At 55.5% G+C, this 18545-nt stretch overlaps 1 protein-coding gene across 1 annotated transcript in view; it reads right to left on the bottom strand.

The window, feature by feature from the left end:
- The window catches only part of LOC100901313 (max-interacting protein 1-like), a gene marked incomplete at its 5' end in the record, with an annotated part of 44060 nt that extends 37717 nt beyond the window's left edge, over positions 1-6343 (bottom strand). Inside the window, 2 exons of the mRNA XM_029111994.1 lie at positions 5177-5291; positions 6323-6343. Coding sequence (XP_028967827.1) covers positions 5177-5291; positions 6323-6343 — 136 coding nt within the window. The remainder of the gene's footprint in view (positions 1-5176; positions 5292-6322) is intronic.
- Positions 6344-18545: the final 12202 nt, after the last annotated feature.

Below are 18545 nucleotides of genomic sequence, written 5' to 3'. Positions count from 1 at the left end.
CCAGCGGGCACGTCGTCCGTCATACGGCTCCGGTCCCGCGCCCTTTCCTTACGCGAATCAGCGTATCCACCCACGCTGGAGACGACCAGCGGCGTCCTAATCATCGAGAGCGCCAGCCGTGGCGATGAGCTTAAGGACTCGCAAAAAATACTTCCAGAGCCGAGGGGCAGACCGTCGTCGGCCTTGTTCTTCACCTCCGGTCATCGAATCCCGAAGAAACGACAATCGCTTCCTCAAAGAAATAGCAAGCGATAAGTCTCGGGCACGGATGGAGGAACGAGCGTTTCAGTGCGAAAGCGCTTGTGATCTCCTTCTCGGTGCTTTCTTCGCGATGTCCACAAAATCTCCCCTGTCCCCGCGGCTCGCTTCGGTGCCACCATGCCGATTTTTGGCTCCTGAATGCTTTGCTCCTCGGGACGTCGGTCGAGCGAAGAACGGCGACGCCAAGTCGCCGAAAGGTCGGCGGGACCGCAAGCTCTCAGAACGTCAAAACCTTTTCTTCTCCTCCCCCGCTTCTCATAATATATAGATAGCTGTACGTCTGTATCTGTGTACGGTTGCGGCCCCGTACAGCGACACCGAGAGGACGGCTAGACGGCGGCAGGAGGCTCCGCATTTGCCAGCGGCTCGCCAGCCGTTCCTGCGGCCGGTAGGTAGCGGTCGCCCGTCATATTTTATCCGTGGAAATATATCGTCACATAGAACTGTTGCTCGTGTCCCGCGGCTCGAATGGAACGTGCTCGATGGCGAAGGAAGAAGTCATCCTTCGTCGTGGACATATAGTTGAGGATGCGTGCGCGAAATCATCAAGAGTCAACGAAGTAGATCGTCCGAGCTTTCTTGAGCCCGAACCTCCTCTCGTTGGTTTTCCCTCTCATTCGCTCGGTCCCGGTGTTGATCTGATGTACGATGTCGGAGATGCCCGGCGTCCGTTCGCCGGTTCGTCCGTCCGCTCGGTTGGGTGGTCGAGTGCCCGCCCGTTCGCCCGCCTGCCTGATGTTTGACTGGTTGCTGGACGACTCGGGCAGCATGGCGTCTCGTTCCTATTTCGAGTGTCTAAGTAATCCAAGATATGAGCTCCGTGCGGCACGGAAGTCTAGATCTAATTTCAGCGAAGTTTCGCTCAGCCGTCTGGATGTTTGGCCTGTTCTCCGATTCGGCATCTGTTGTTGTCCGACACCCGCCTCGCCCACAAGCCAGCTCGGGTTCTCGACTGCCCGACGTCCCACCCGTGATTCCGATTCGAAAACTTCTTCGAGCCCACGTTCTCGCTCGTTCCCGTCATGCCCAACGCTAGGATTCCGAATGAATTGTGGAAGCGACTTCTCGGCAGTTCGCGGGAGAGACCGAAAAGCCGGCTATGGCTCGATTGGAATCGCTTGCAGACCTCTCCTGGAACTCTCTCGGCGCAAGTGACCGGCTCGCGTGCTCGCGACGGATACAACGTGCACCGCCTACCGGGGAAAAAGAATGGAAGCATATAAGGAATGCCTCGCTAATGAAGAAAACGTTCCGAGTCATTATCTCAATCAACTCATTAATGACGAGTTGCTTGCTCATTCCCTCGACCGACTGGCGGCGCTCGAGAACGACGTCAGCGGTTCGCCGAGCATCCAGTGGCGAGTTCCACCTCCGGACGTTTCTGTAACGAACGGTCGTCCAGCTTGTCTCGGGGCTCAGGACCCGGGTCGGTGGCTCAACAGAGCGACTCGGCGGTCTCGTTGGCTCGCGTATCGGTCGCTTGATCAATTCGTTAGTTAGCGGAGCGGTTAAGCAATCGGACGAGCTTCGCGTATTGAGATCAATACGAAATTCAAGGGTAGCTGGTCGGTGGAGGCGCGGTGTGACCAGCAGCCGCCGAGCCGCAGGTAGCGCGTCCAGCTCATCAGTGGGATAGCTTCGTTTCTCTTCGCTCCTGTCCTAATTAGAGACGAGTTTATTGAGTTAGCGTTCGGGCCTGGTTTCGTTCGACGTATTCGACGCCGCTGCTGCTCCCGAAGTTGGCGTACTCGGCGTTGAGAAAACCAAGAAGGCTTCCCCAAGTCCACCGTCGGCCGAGGGAGAAAGAGCATTGCCTGATGGTAACCTCTTCGGCGCAGGTGGATGGAACCAGTAGACGGAATAATGCTCACCGTCAGTTTCGGATCGAATGACCCTTCCGACGGTTCGTTGTCGACGCCCTCGCTCGGCTCACAATCCAGAGTCGGTCAGGTCAATGAGACGGAAAGCTCAGGTTCCTTGCGTGAAACAAAATTTTTTCATGATTCCCATGCAGAGGAAGAAATTCCCCCGAATCTTTGTTCGCTTTCTCCACGAGGCTCGCCGTCGTGCTTTCGATCGAGCTCTTTGTTCACTTCGGTCTGACTTTTTTATGATTTCCTTCCCGCCGTACTTCCGACCCTATTTCCATAGTTTGGGCTCCTTCCTCTCCAGTTGTGCTCCCGTTACCCCTTCGCCTCTCCCCGGCTAAAGACCTCGAGCGCTTCACGGACTACAGTGAGGGGAACGTACCCCTTGGCGGCGGTGGTGGTGGCGGCGGCGCCTACTCGATGCCACCGTCGACTCAGCCGCTGCTGGTCGTATCGAATTTCCACTCAAGTACTTCTTGAGCTTCTTGCTAGTCGTTGCCATCGTCGCCAACGTCCTCGTCGTCGTCGTCGGTTCTCTTCGAAAGTTCTCTAATCCCCCAGGAAACAGCTCTCGGTCTCTTCAACTGGTGAGAAGCTCGCGGGACTGGCTAGAGTGTCGGGTTGCAATATTTGCGCGTCGGTATTCCTAGCTCCTTCGGCAGCTCGGCGACCGAGCGACTTGCTGGCTGGCTGGCTGGCTGGCTGGCTGGCTGGCTGGCTGGCTGGCTGGCTGACCGGCCGTCGAGCGAGCGAGCTGGCTTGCAGGCACTGTGCCGTCGGTAGTCTAATTCGATGCGACGTCTTTTTTAATAAGAGTCCTTTTCCCGCTCAACAGCTCCTGCTGTACTCGTCTGCCCTCTCGTCGCCGCCGCCGCCGGCATTCTCATTGTTGTCATCGTTGCCTTCTCCTTAGCCGTATTATTCCCGCCGCCGCCGCCGCCGCCGCCACCGCATGGTAGCCAACCGAGCAGAGCGAGGGCGGGCGAGATCATTCAGCAATCTGCCGCGTCTTCTATAATACATAAGAGTGCTCGACAACGCAAGAGAACGCCGCCGCCACCATCGCTGCTGTCTCGCTAAACAGGACACGTCATTCGATCACGGAGCGAAATGAGCGGAGACGAGTAAACGCTGTCAATGCTTCGGAACGGAGTCAAGAGTTGCTTGACGGCTATCATACACCGATATCGAGGGAGCGAGCGAACAACTCGGCCGGCCCATCAGCATGCAGCGAGTTCCGCACGAAAACCCGTTCTGACTCCGCACACTGCTCTTGAATTTCAATTTGAGCGGCGACGCGGCGCACAAAAGAGGAACGAACTTCATCGGAAGTCTCGAAAAGTTCTTTCCACCTCCATCGGCTTCCAAAATAATAATCAGCCTCGGTCAGCAACTTTTTGCGTCCGGATGTCTCGGATACTCCCGACAGAATCAACCGTCGAACCGGAAATGAACAACTGAGTTAGTCGGAGACCGTGGTTTCCCTCCATTGAGTGTGCGACGGTATTTCGAATATCGAGAACGCGAGGGTGCTCGTGAGGATCCATCAGGAACCGAACGTGCGAAGCTTTGATTATCACCGCTAAGCAGATCGCGCAGTCACTTCAGCGATGATGATGGTTTCCTTGACGTGCTCAGTCATTGAGAAAGCCTGCCATTGGCTAAGCGACGACCGACGGTGGAATCGACGCGGGGAGCATCCGACTCGGCGGAAGGAGATTCATTAATTCAAAAACTGAATCTCGAAGGAGACCGACTCGGGCTTTGTCATGCGTCCGTGAAACGTCGAGACAAGAGCGAGCGCTTCCCGCCGGTGCTTCGTCGTACGTTCTAGGGAGAGATAGCTAATGATTAGAGGGACCTGGGCAGTCAGGTCTAGCGTGGATCTGCCTCATACTGAACGATTGCCGTCGGCTTAGCGATTCCAGACCGCATTCCCTTCTCCCATGTCATCGTGCAAACGCGAAGTAAACGAGAAAGGGGCAAGGCTTCCGTCGGGGGTGTTTGCCGCATCTTCCCGTGTGTGCAGTCCCTCCGTTGAACGTACGGTGTGCGGCAGGCCGCTCAATCTGCCGAGAGAGCGAGAGAGAAAGAGCAAAGCTTTCGATTATGCCGATCTCAGGAAACAGTATCGACGCTGCCGTATTCAAAAAATTATTTCGGAGCCGGGAACGCTCATTGGCACGGAGACAAGACAGCCCAGATGCGGCAATGCGGGATGCGGCAAGCCAGGGACGGAATGCGAGACCGGCCCCCGTCCCGAGATATTTTGAAGCCCGGGAAAAAGACCGTGATAATGTGGAATGTCGTCGTATCCTTCCGAGGGACGACGATTTTCTGCGAAGGAGCATCACCTTGAGCGTTAACTTCCGTACCTTTTCTGCCAAGTCTATAGATAGGGGCGATGTTTACTCGGTCTGCGCCGGACAAAGCGCATCGACTCGATCATCCACTCAGTTGATCCGTTCGGTCGAATGATTCCACGTGGGTCGTCGTGCTTGTGAACTCAGCGTAGTATCGCTTACTAAAGCGAATTTCCGAAAGCGTAGTCCTCACTTCCGCTTCCGGATATCCATCGGGGAGACGTGCTGGCTGCTGAGTTTACCATCGTTCTCGAGCCTTCGGTGAAAAGCCTCCTCCCGCGAACGATGAGCCAGGTACGCCGACTGCTGCTGCTGCTTCTGCCGCTGTTGCTGCTACTTGTGCGGCGGCCACCTCTGAGTGAGCGGCTCTCGAGAGCAGTTGGGGCATTCGGAGCGCATCCCACTCGCAATCCTCCGACTTCGTCTTTCCCTCTCGGCGATCTTATCAAGCGTGATCTACGTTGCCTACTACTCTCCGGTCCGGTCGTTCGCTATCGAGTTTGCTCGAACGCCGTCGGTGGAAAAGCGTCCAGCTTCAAGGGAGCGGAAGGTATAAGGAGAGGGCGGACCGAGGGAGCGAGCGCTGGAAGAGCCGCACCGAAAACAACGATTGTGCGTTTCTCGAGTGGCCTCCGTTCCCTGAACCCACTGGCAACAAATGGCATTCCAATCAACTGCACTCACCTTGATATAAGATTTGGCCTTGGTCAGTAGGCCCAGAGTCGTGTGCCGGCTGGATTCAGGGCCGACAGGTACGATTTCCTTCAACTTTTCCAAACAATTTCTCAGATGGGCCCGTCTGCAACAAGGAGAGAATTGGTTAGATCGTCCCGTCGAAAAACTCAAACTGACGTCAGGCATGGCTCGATGAATTAGCTCTTCCGCGTTTGAGATGAATAACCCGAATCATTCGGGGTCCTGCAATAAAGTTTGATGGAGTCGACGGGATTCTCGGTTCGCCATTGGTTTCGAGTTTACAATCGCTGCTGATTTTTGTATAGCGTAAACTGTCAGCGTGGAGAGCGCGAATTTCGCTTCCGCTACTCAAAAGCACCGAGGAGAAGATAAGTGAGCGTGACGTTCACTCGTAGCGAACGAGGCTCTCGCTTTTGAAGTTTCGGAACCGCAGGATCCGAAGCAACACTTGGAGGCATATCCTCCGGGAAGCACGAGCCCCGAGTCAGATGATCTCGGCTCGGGGACCTTTTTCATTCTTTTTTTTTCCTCTGCCTCTGAGGACGTGACTCTTGTCGAAGGTCTCCGTCCCCATTGGCGTCGTCGTCCCCGCCGCCGCCACCAACCGGTGAATGACGCGTCTCAGCGCCACCGAGGTAATCAGGGAACGTTGTGGTTTCAGATCTCGGCGCGCCGGCGCCGCCCGCGCTCGATCCGATGCCACTTCCTTCCGGTGATTCCGTGATCTCGAGGCATGAAGTCTGCTTGGACGCTCGCCCGCTTCCCTGCCTGCCTGAGTCTGGCTTACCCTTGTCGTTTCAGTCAGCCAGGCAGCCTCTGCTCGTGAAGCCTGAACCGTGGCCCTCGTCGTCCGGCTGGCCGGCCTGCCGCCCCGTCGGCTCGCTTGCCGACGCAACCGCCACCATCCATTCAAAGTGAATGGGCCAGCAGCAGGCTGCAATGATCGAATACAGCATTTCTGCCTAAGCTACATTTATAAGGCGAGACTTCAATCAATCTTCAGCATGGCCAACCAAGAAGCGTTCTTTCTTGCTTCTTTTCCTTGCGTTTCTTCCCTGCCCGTCTGCCTGTCGAACGCTCTCCCTTAAGCCCACGTTTCCCCGAGCTAGCGTTCACTCGCCGCTAGAACCTGGCCGTTTCCTCTCCATTTCGTGCCTGTGGCTCTATTTTCTAGGCAATTACCGTACTCTTCCGCGGTACGCCCTGACGGAAGGGCATCCTCCGATTCAGGAGCACCGATGGGCGACCGAGGAGTAGGGGAGCACCCTCGAGAGAGAGCGTTTTTTCCGTCGGCTCAGCGAGCTCCCTCGCGGAGTATGAGATAAGGTGGTGATGGGACGTGGTGAAATTCCGTAGCCAGCCTATGAACATAGATCAGCCAGAGGATAGCGAAAAGTTTTTCACCGACAGAAACCAAGAGGGGAATCCCGTCATTCCAGGCAGGATCATGGAAACCCAGCTCGACCAAATCAGCTGGCGGGTCCGAAGCCGCCGTCGCCCCCCCGAAAAACCGTCAGCATCCTGGCCTGAACGAATTTCGATGATTCGAGAAGACCGGTCGGACGTCCCTTTGCAGATTTCGGATGGCTCGAATCAGAAGCGACTCCACGGCCGTTGGGCGAACGCCTTCCGCAAGATGTTTGCCAACGAGATACAGGGCTGTGGGTGGGGGTTCGAATTCGCTCGTGGCACCGCGGCTCCACCGACATTTCGGCAGGTTGCCAAATTGTAGGTTGGCCGCCGGCCTCAGTGCGAACGGGACGAGATGAGCGAGCTCACGATTCACGACGAGAGCAACATTTCGCTCTCGTCGAGTATTCATGGAGATTGTCCGTCGGATAGCTCGGTCGCCGTGGGCTCTGATTGGCGGAGACGGTGTCGTTAAGTGAAATAAAATAGAGCTCTTTGAAAATTCAACGTTGACCGCTAACGAGCAGCCTTGAGCGGAGATGAGTGTGCGAGCCCGCGGCTTGACCGGGGGTAAGTAAGTGTGAAGGTAGCGATCATCTTTCGGCCAGCGGGCCGGTCTCGTGGCTCAATGCGTTCGCTCATGCGATCTCACGGGTTAGCTCATCGTTGCCACCGTCATCGTTCTGCCGGCCGGGCGATCCATCCGGCAGGCGGACATGCCCCGGGAACGTTTTGGCTTATCGCGTTTAATGTGAGCCATGGTGGCCGGCCGGCCGGCCATGGGCTCCGAGCAGCGAGCCTGACTTTCGCCGCCGCCGTCTTCGATACGTGAGGGTGTGCGTGATTGTGTGAGTGTGCGTGCGACGGCCTCGAGAGCCGGAGCTCCCGCTCTGCTCCATGTCTACAAGCCGGAGCACCTGAGGAAGAACCACACCCGGCCGTAGAGAAAATGCATGTCATTCCATATGACGACTATACAGCGGACTCCGATGGGCGGGGGGACGGGCACGCGGCCGCCGCCGCCGCCGCCACAGACCCGCCAAAGCGTTCGGCAGCAGCCACTCGCGGCTCTGTTTCGCTCCAGAGATCGCTAAGCGAGAGTTGGCGGTCTCCGTGCATATGAAGTGTAAATTATTGACAGGGTCGCGGCCGGCACCGAGCGCCTTCCCCGACCCCGGCTCTCTGACCGACCGACCGACCGACCCACCGACTGACCCACCGACTGACCCACCGAGCGGACGAGCGCGTACTGCTTGCCTCAATCCCGTGTCCCTGGTGAAGCGCGCCCTCTCTCCCCATCGGCGGGCCCGGGTCCGCACCTCCACCTCACGTTCCGGACCCTTGATTAGCGTCTGCTCCATCTTATGCCTCCACTGAGTTTTTCCTCCGAGCTTCGTATCGTCGTCGTCGTCGTCGTCGTCGTCGTATCTTTTCGTGGTAGGGGTCGAAGCCGTTCCTTCATTCTACTCGCACACTCATCCACCGAGCCGGACAAACACCCCTCGACCGACATTGTCCAACACATCATCTTCTCGGCGTTGGCCGGGCACCGCACTCACTCGTTCGGTCCTCCCTTACGTCGAGATGGGAAAGAAAGATAGCATTTAGCAAGCGGCCGTCCGGCCGGCGGCGTCGACGGGACCACCGTAAGCCTTTCTGTCCACAGGGCAGACGGTCGTCGGCATTCGCTCGGCGAACAACGGCGAGGTTAGCAACCGACTGAGCGAGTGATTTCATTACTCACAAACGCGACTTGATAACATCTCTCATTTCAGCATTTTGAACGCGTTCTGTCATGCTTTTTCCATCTAGTATCTATCATCTGTTTATCTGCAACTCGGCGCCCGTGTGCGTGCCCGGTCGCTCCTCGCCGTCTGGCCGGCCGGTGCGGGGCTTCCCATGGTGTCCTTGCTTTTCTCTCACATGGATGGAACGTGTTCTGCAATCATAAGTAGTGAGCTTGCGAGCCGCCAAACTGCTAAGATAGACGATAGCAGCCAGGGAAACGGGCGGGAAGATGGGCGGTCTGAGTCGAATAACGAAATTCATGAACCATACCGATGGACAGAACTCTGGTCTCGATTCTCGGCCGACAAAACAAAGCGTCCTTCCGTTTACCTAGTTTTCCTTTCGGTCCTAAAGTATGTAGGTATGTATGAGCTCCAAGGGACACCGAGCGCTCTGGGAAGCAGAAGTCAGAGGGCGGGTTTTTCTGGAGGGCACCCGGGACCGACATCTCCCGGTTCTCGACCGGAATTCGTTCGTGATTTCCCCGTCCGATCGTCCATCCACTCAAAGCCCGAGTTCTCGGCGAACTGACGCCCTGGAGAACCGGCATACCCCAGCCCGGTCACCAGTGTCGACGTTGCCACTGAGCAGCACCAGCTGAGACGATGCTCATGTGGGGAGTTTTCCAGAATTCGACGCTTCTGGTCTGTCCACGAGACAATCGTTCAGGATACGGAGCGACGTCCGTGGGAATCCGATAATTTTGCTGAGGTCCGATGACGCCCGGAGCGGGAACTGCTGGTCCCATGGCTTCCTTCGGCGTCTCCTTATTATTCCATTCTACAACATGAGGGCGGTAGCGGAGCTATCGATCCCCTATATCTGGATTTCATTCCACGAATGCGGTGTCCGTGAAGTGGCACGCGGTGATATGTGCGGTCGGACAAAAGTCATCGTGATTTGTGATGTTGATGCCGTCGTTGTTCGATGCTTGCTTCACCGGCTCGGCTAGCCGGCTGAGCGACCGACCGACGGGCTCAGTCCGTCGCTCCGTTCCTCCGTCCGTCGGTTTGTCAGTCCGTGGCTAGCTGGCTCGTGACGATGAGCTATCTGTCCCACGCTTGAGTGGTGACGACTCAATCCGACGTTAGCGGGAGCAACACTATGTGAATGTTTGAGCTCGGCTCGATTCGACTGACGCCTCGAACCACCAGGAAATGGTTGAATCTGTCTTCTCGCTCTTGAATATTCACGGTCAACGATGCGGCGGCGGTGGCGGCAGCCGCGCTAGCTTCTAACGTCAACGTCTCATTCTCGCTGGCTGGCAGCTAGGCTGGCTGGCTGACTGACTGACTGGCATTCGCCGCTCTACGTGTTGCTTCTTTAGTTTTTCAGCGATGACCGGCGTCACGCACAACGTCACGCCCTTCGTAAGTCTTTTCCTCTCTGAGAGAGAAAATTTAATCACTACTTTAGCAGCTCCGTCAGGGCCCAGGAGGAAAGCGGTCGGTCTATCGACGCTTGGCGAGCGTCATCACGAGGACTCGTGTTTTCAATATTCCTCTGTGGGAACGAGCGATGTCGATTCGTCAAAGCACAAGACGGAATCCATGCGTCCGAGCGGGGACCGAGGGCCCGAGCTCTCCGGCTCGGAATTCGCGTCGCAGAAGTTTCCCGAAACGTGACCAAGAGCCACTCGATCCATCGAGAATCATACGGAAAACAGCTGTACTCGCCTTCGCGAGAGAAGCTCGCTTTTCGAAATCGCTCGATCGGTAGCTCCCCGGCCGGCTGCCGGTACAACGGCAGCCCGGCAAGGTGGCGGTTGATTACACGGCCCGATCACACCGCTCTTAGCACCTGATAATCTATCGGTAAGCGTAGAATCGTACGTCGCAGCTCGCCGTGAGATACACGACTCGTGAGAGCAGCGGCGTGTGCACACGACACTCGGCATTTGTTTCTGCTGGACGGAGGGACGGATAGATAGAAGACCAGCGGACAACCGGACGGACACGAAAGGCGTCAAAAGCCGCTTTACTGATCACGATCTCGTGCAGGGTCCGACCTTCCCTCCGTCGCTGGCTCAGAGCTCCCGATCGAGTCGAATGTTTCTCAAGCTTTTTCACCGATTCCAACAATCGAGATAGCAGGAGAGCTCAGAGGGCAATTGCTAGGAAGCATCCGGAGCTTTTTCGGAAAATCGCGGTGGCTACCGGCGTCATCATCAGCAGAAGCGACGACGGCGGCGTCGTCGTCGTCGACGACCTTATGAAGAATCGACTGGTGGAAAAGGAGGCGGCGACGGCGGCGGGCTTGATCAGCCAGACCAATCAGTTAATATCTCAAAACGATCAGCGTAGGCCCCTTCTGCAGGCGGTGCTCTGTCTTCTTCGGTAACAATTACCATAAGCCATGCTGCTGCTGCTGCAGCAGCCGAATGGGCGAGCGAGCGCGCAGCCACCACTTCGACCAGCAGAAGCCTTCTGCGAGGGAAGGTCCGAACCGTGGCGGCTGCGGCAAGTGCTCCGGGATCACAGAAGAAAGCACTGAAGACTCGACGACGTCGAGCGCGGGAACGACGCCGAACAAGAAACGACTGATCATGTCGTCTTTAGAGAGAGCGTGGGCGACCGGTCGGTCGGTCGTGTCGGTGATGTCGTCGTCGACGACGAATACGTCGACAATTCTTCTTCTGTTGACGCGCGCGCGCTCTTCGAGTGGTGGGCGCCATAGGAATTCTTTAGTATGATTCTCAGTCAATTCGAACACAATGTACAGCAACACAATCGCCATCAGCTCGCATTTCATCACCGACATCAAAGGCGGCTCCGGCCGCCGAGAACGACTGTCAGAAGAAGTGTAGGAAGGCAAATCAAAGGAGGAAGGAAAAGGCCTAAATTGCAGCCTGTCCACGCGCGGCGGAGCCCTGTCCTCGCTTTTTCTTAACTATGACGGCTTCTCACGGTCCCCACTCACCCGCTGGATCCGAGCGACTGAGGGAGAACGTCGGTCGGTACTCCATCGCACACGGTTCGCGGCTTCGCTCGAGGCTGTTCGGTCGACAGTCAGGTCCCTCGTCGTAGCTCGAACGAGCATCATCAGTCGCTTTCGCAACGGCGTGATTTGCGGCTACGAGCGGCAGATAACCACAACAACAACAACAGCAGCAACAAAAACCTCCGTGTAGTCACTTGACTGCCATGTTGATTTATGCAATTATAACTGCCACTAGCAACGGGTCCGCACGTTTTTTGTTTCTGTAGCTGCGGCATCAGTCACTTATGCCTGTCAAGTGGCTTCACACACGCACACGTCGACAAACAAACATCCTCGACAAGCCTACCGGCCAGGTGGTGACTGCCTGCGGAACCAGCCTCCGGAGGGGGGAGGATCTCTCACGTTCTCGGTCTCGATTCCGCTCTTTTTACGTACGCCTGTATCTAGGCTCCTCCTATCTTCCTGTCTGGCCGGGAGACGGAACGACGGTCGTCAAAATACAATATTGATCCCTCGAGAGCAAATCATTCGATTTGTGCAATTTCATCGCAGAGAACCATAATGGTAACAAGGAATCGATCACCGCTCACCGTCTCCTTGTGTGTTATTGTGTTTATAATCGAATTTCACACCTCGTATGTACTTGTCGATGCGGCGAACCTCCCACTCGACGAGATGAAACAATGATACGTCCGAATATCGAGTGTTTGACTTGCTCGAAGATACACTGAAGTGGTCGTGGTCGACGATAATCATGAGCGCCTCCGGACTAGGTACGTACCCAACGAGTGTCATTCCCACAGATCATTCGAATTGGGTGAAATCCCGTGATGGAATGATTCCGTCGGGAGGCGTGTTTGTCGTCGCCGCTAACTAAGCGCGCTTCTTCTGCTGGCGGATGTACCGCAAAGCTTTGAAAGGCCACCTTTCAATCTCGCGTTTCGTCAACATGAAAGTGTAAAGTGTCAAAGAGAAAATGAAATCTCATCATCCGTCAGCAAGGACTCTTCGCCGACTCGTCGACAGAAACAGCAGCAGCAGCAACAACAACGACAACAGGAAACGAGTTTGCCATGTAGACGACCGACCCGACCGGATAGAATGGAGCATAATATTCTTGGAAGCCGTTGCCGCAGAAGCCGTTGACGTCGGGAACGTCGTTAGCAGCTAATAATTGGGTTGTCATCGCGCGCTAAAGAAGAAGTGAACAATTTGCATGAGAATGACTTGAGCTGGTGCTGGTGCAGCCGCCGCCGTCGTCGCGGCCGCCGCTACAGCTACTGGGACAAGCCGAGCGCCAGGTGGCAAACCCTTTTTACATTCGAAACTCGCTCATCCAGCCGTCTACTAAGCGTCCCTTCATTTGCCTGTCCGTGGATCCATCCGAGCATTCGGTCTCCAGGTTGACGGTTCGACTTTCGTTTCTAACCTTCGCGCCTTTGGAAGAAGCCGCTCACCACCATCGAACCACCGTGGCTGGATCGGCTGAAGACGCGTGCGCCGGATAGTGGACACCGAGTCATAGACCGCATGGAGAACGAACACCGAACTATAGACCATACGGAAAGCAATCCAATGGAGCCGTCAGGGGTCGTTCCAATTTCGGTGATTCTGCTCGAATGCGCTCGAACCTCGACGACTGATCATCGTGCGTCTTCTCGAAAATGCCCGGAACGGTCTTGTGAGATTTGCTGAATCTATCCGATCGCCCGGGGCTCATGTCGACTGGATGAAATTCAATCGGCCGCCATCGTCGTCATCGGCAGAACCGATGTTCCCGATCGCTATTGAGCTCGAGCAGAGTTAGCAGAGCGCGCAATTTTCCCAAAGTTTGTTCGAATACTTTCGTTTGCAGCGGCGGCGGCGTCGGCATCGGCGTCGTCGTCAACAGGAGATCAAAAGAAACGCGATGTGTACTTTCACTACGGAGGTTTGTATCGTTAGAGGGATAAGTGGAAAGCGTTCGGCTTTCAATAGAGGATGCCGGCTTTGAAATCCTCTCGGAATCTTCTTCTCTTCCCACGGAGACTCCGCGTCGTCGTCTTGCTCCCCGTTTGCCCATCTAGGCCGCAAACGCCAGCGGCGACAACAACATCGCCAGCCATGGAGCTGTTGCAGCCACCGGCGACGACGTCGTCGCCTGTCAGGAGCTCTGAGTGGTTTCATGATGAATTTGCGAGTTTACCTTTGGGTGTGGTTGAAACATGGCCAGTGTCGCCAGCCAACAAGATTGAGCGAACGAACGACGAATCGGAGAGAGGACGCCGAGAGTGGGCGATTCGGATTCGTGTAATCATTATATAGAAATATTCACGTCGACAGAACCTACCTCGTGCTCCAACTCAATCCCGCCACGATTCGGATTGCGTATACGCAGCACGCCTCAACGACCGCTGATCCGAGAGAGAAAGGCGACAATGAGGATGAAGCCAACTCTTTCTTTCATTTAGACTCGAATTTAATCATTTGTCCTCCGCTGGTCAAACGATACCTATTATTGCTTGCGTGTTCGGTTGGAACATGGAGTCGGACTCCGTGAGCGATTTGTTTATGAAGTTTTTATTTGATGAATTTATCCAAAGGATCCCGATCGTTCTGACAAAAGACGTGGCTTAGAGGTTTCCGAACTGACTGAGACAGTCGAGAGCACCCTTTCTGGTTAGGGCCCTATGAGGATTCCGACTACACGTCGAGGCTCCAATTCATTAGAGAGAGCTCGAACAGTTCCCCGGGTCGACGTCCACGGCTTTCGGCGTCGAGGCGAAAGCAGTGGCCCTTCCATCGACCGAAGAGAACAAGGGGGAAATCAGAGCTTGCTAGGTAGCGATATTCCCGGGACATTCAAACTTCAGAATCGACTCTTTCGAAAATGGTACCTCTTTGGAAGAGCTCAAGAAGCCGCCGCGGCGAGAAGTCCCGAATCAGACGACCGGACGGTGCCTCGAGCTTGCGAGCGTTCGGGCTCAAAACCTCCTTTGGGCTCCACTGACTGAGTACAGTACCCACGTCCCACGTCTATGCGTCTGACCGACCGGCCGGTCGATCGCTCGGTAGACCTGTCCTTTGGCTGGACGGCTTTTGGGATAACTGGCTGTGCATGAAACGGGCTGTCATAGGGATTGATAAGTCCAATAAGTTGGGAAGAAGGCGTAAGTTTGAGCTTCTGTCCAGTTTACTCTCGCACGTCCGCTCAGTCAGCGAGAGACAGGTGGGTTGGGGCGCTCATAAGTCTGGAGTGAATGCGTGCACAGCAGCTAACCGACGGAATCCTGCCGCCTAGCGGACTAGATGGCTATGAAGCAACCGGACGGACCGTCAGGCAGGCGGGCAGGCAAGTATGCGAGCTTTTCGGCGGACCGATCGGTCGACCAGCCACCCACGCAAGCCGTCAGCGGCTCCCGATGGATCTAATATGGGTATTGATGGCACGAGCAACGAAAGAAAGGAGCTTGTGAAGAAAAGAAGGCGATAATGCACGACGCCTTCTGATCGAGGCATTGATGCATCGGAGAATGTTGGCGATTGATCAGATCATCCCAACGCCTTCGAACAACCAGGCAGCCAGGCGGGTTGGCCGTCCGTCCGGCCGGCCGGCCACGAGCAAGGCACACGAGCGAGCGGCTCCTTACCATACACGGACGTCCTACCAGACGCTCCACAAACAACGAGCGAGCCACCGACGCATACGGCGTCCGTTTGCGTCGCGTTGTCTGGAGCGGAAGCTTGCGTCGGGACGACGTATTTCACCGACTGAGAGTTTCCACTCGGCGTCGGCGTTGCTCGCCTCCTCAAAAGACTCGATGCTCGTTTTTCTCAAGTTTATCATCCGTGCCGGCATCTTCATGACACTCCGGTATGGTCTTCAAGAGCCTTCCTTGTTATGAAGGAATTCAATTCTCGTCGGTGCATACATAGAGAATAAATTGTCGCCGACATGAGATCGAATCTCGTTTCCGTAAATGCGCTAAGGGACAACCGCCCCCGCTCTCCATTTGGCTGGTGTGTGTTGTTTCGTTCTCGCTCGGTTCCGTCGCCCGGCTCAAGGGTTTTTCGCCAATCATCGACGAGGTAATGATCGAGCTCTTCGGTGTTGGCCTCGCTCCTCAGAAACCACAGTCGCTGCTCCGATGGAGCTGAAAGGTTGTTACGGATTTTCTACTGTATCATTAAAATGTTTCCCTTCGATCTTTTCGGTCGCTCGTCTTTGACGCCGAGCCTTCGTCAAGTAGTGACCATAATCACGTTTTTCATCTATTCTTATTGGGAGATCGTATCGTACGGTCTCCGTCCGGGGCTCGGCCCCGTCGTACCCACGACGGCGATACGACGACCATAGCGTACAATGAGGGTGTGGCTATCGCCGCGATGACTGCTCCCGCTCTCAGCGGCCCGAGCTGCACACATTCACACCTGACGATAAATCCATCTCTCGATCGGCCAACCGAAAACACATCACTCGTCGATTTCGCCCGGGAAGTCAGGACTGCACGGAAATCTACTAGAAACATCCCCGTTCGATCCTGACGAGGGGGAATCGTTGCACGTCCTCGACACCGCTGTCATCGCATTCATGGCTCGCGTCACTCTCCGCTCCTCCTAACCTCCGCCGTTCGGGATTGTAACGCCGGACCGGATGGGTAGGACAGGGGAGATCGGGTTTTCGTACGGAAAGTGGCCGGGCTCTGTACAAGTTCGATAGCGGCGTAGCTGTCGACCGAATGGACTGCACGGCTCTCGTTAAAGAGTGGCTCCCAACGGACCTGGACGCGGGCGGTACTTAACAAACAGAGTGCGCAGGACCAGTGCTTTGTTATCCCCCGAATCCCTTCTGCTGTCTTCGTTCGAGAGAAGAAACATACTTGTGTGACAGTTCTCGGCGAGAAGCCCAGCGGAGATTCGCGGATCAGCGTCTCGCACAGATCGACGGAAAAAAACAAAACTCGGTCGATACGGAGATTGTGGCCGCATCGCGTTGAGCGATCGTAGCTCGCGCGAGTTTTTACTTTTGTGCTTTATCGTTGGGAGGGAGGAAAGACCCGGCATTCCATACGACGACGGTCGAGAGACTCCCCCACGCACCTCATGGAAATGAAAAGGAGAAATCATGGGGGAAATAAACGCTGCCCAGCTTTCTTGAAGGCAACGCTACTCTGAAATTCCATCTAGGCGTCGACGACGGCGGCGTCGCCACGGAACTTTGGGTTCATGTATGTATGTACATGCTGCTCGCTGTGCATAAGGATTTTTTTTCCACGATGCCCTTACCCGTTTGAGCCAGTTGGTTTTGTTGGCTCCCCGTTTGTAGGGCTGCTCTCTCGGCTCACCTCTCCGAGCTTTTGCGTATTTCTCGCCTTTCCTAGATTCCGTCGACAGTTCGGATAACGTTCAGAGAACAACAGTTTTTACGCTCAGTCGACAATGACTGAGTCCCAGCCAGCGTGACTCCGAAACTCCGATTACCGCGCGAAATGCTGGACGATCGACAAACTACGACTCGGAGTCCTTTGAGATTGACAATGGTTTTCGATTCAGAAGAAAATCCAAGAATCTTCTATAATACAATCTGCGCGGAGACCACATCAGCAGTCAGGCCGAGGATTGCGGGAACGTGGACTAATTCCTCGAAGCCAATGACATTGTGACGGAAAAGAGCTGAAAGGGACCCGACCATTTGGCATTGGCGCAGCGGCATTATCACCAGCGAACGGCAATAGCTCTTTGAGGCGAACGAATCTAAGATGAGATCGCTTCTGAAAATGGGAAACGCCAACGAGAGCTGAACGATGGAGATTGAGGTACGGGGCCGAGACCGAACGCACGGTCGGTCGCTTGGATGGATGGAGGGACGAACGAACGAACGAACAAGCAGACCGAGGAAGAATCTGATGAGTCGTCATCAAACGATGCTTCGACTGATCTACGTGTCTTCTGTGAAGTCAGCCGCGGTCGTGCCGCTTCCGACCGCTGCCACCACGACCATTTTCCAGGAATCTCTGCTCATCGCCGTGATCGTCTTCTTCATCGCCGTCGAGGCTGATTTAGTCGAACTGACATTCTCCTCAAGCTATTCACTCTCGAGTTCATTGTGAGTGAGCGCTCTCGAACAAGCACTTACACTTTCCTGCTTCCGACTAGCTATTTAGAGTCTGGACCCGGACTCAGGAGTTTGGGGATGGCCATCTCTGGTCTGTGCGAAATTCTCGAAAAATGCCCCCGAGAGCTTAAGACACCCTAGGGTAGAGTTGAGCCGCTTGCTTTGTCTCGGTGTCGGCGGTGATGCATTCGCATTCACGGCGGCTCGACGGTCGTCGCGGCAACGAGTCGATGCGTCTTAGAGGCTTAGAGGGGTAAATTATGCATTCCGAATATTTGTTGACAGTGTGCTTTACGCGTGTCTGCGTGCGTCCGTGCATGCCTTGCGTGGCGGCGTGTCAGTAGATGAGCCGATGAGTTTGGAGCGGGAAAAATCTAAAACTAAAAATGCTTCGGCATGCTGCGGCCTCTCGTCTCTCTCGGCAGCCGCGACTCCAGTTCTGGGGAGTTGGTCGGGGGACAATTTTCTTTCCCTCGGCGTCGTCCCCTGCGGCGGATAAACAAGCACGCCCATCAGCATTCAACGCTATACCGCCACTGTGTTCTGCTGGCACCGCCGCGCCGTCGCCAGCGCTCGGGGGGCAGGGGGCAGGAAACTGCAACAGGGCTGCGGAGGAGAAGACAAACAAAAAAAAATGGCGGAGCGGGTAAGCAGGAATTTCCTTGAGGATATCCCATCGTCTCGGATCCGTTAGCTTCTCACCGGTTAGTTTCCATCTCATTTCGCAGCCTCCGCCTTATCGGGATGAGCTCTGTTTTCCGACGACAACGCGGATGATTGACAATCTGTATACGGGTCTGTGGTTTTTCGTTGGTAGTTCTCGTTGAACGTCTTGCCCCAGAGCGAGTGGCTGAATGGCAACAAGCGATGTTTACCAAGATCCCTAGCAAATCATTTCAAACCGAGTGCGCCTGACAGCTCCGACGACGCTGCTGTACGCTGGTAAACATGACGACATGAAAAGAATTATCTTCATCTCCGTCTTCCTCTCGGTCGGTCCGTCGGTCGTTCCTCCCTTCGTTCGTTCGTTCCTCGGTGCCTTTCCCGCAGCGATTCGGCACCGTCTGCTGACCCACTCGTTCGCTCACTCGGCCGTGCGTAGGTACACACTGCACACGCCTTCCT

The sequence above is a fragment of the Galendromus occidentalis genome, unplaced genomic scaffold, assembly GCF_000255335.2.
Source record: "Galendromus occidentalis unplaced genomic scaffold, Mocc_1.1 scf7180000077478, whole genome shotgun sequence".
NCBI lineage: Eukaryota > Metazoa > Arthropoda > Arachnida > Mesostigmata > Phytoseiidae > Galendromus > Galendromus occidentalis.
This window is presented reverse-complemented; position numbering and strand designations above follow the sequence as displayed.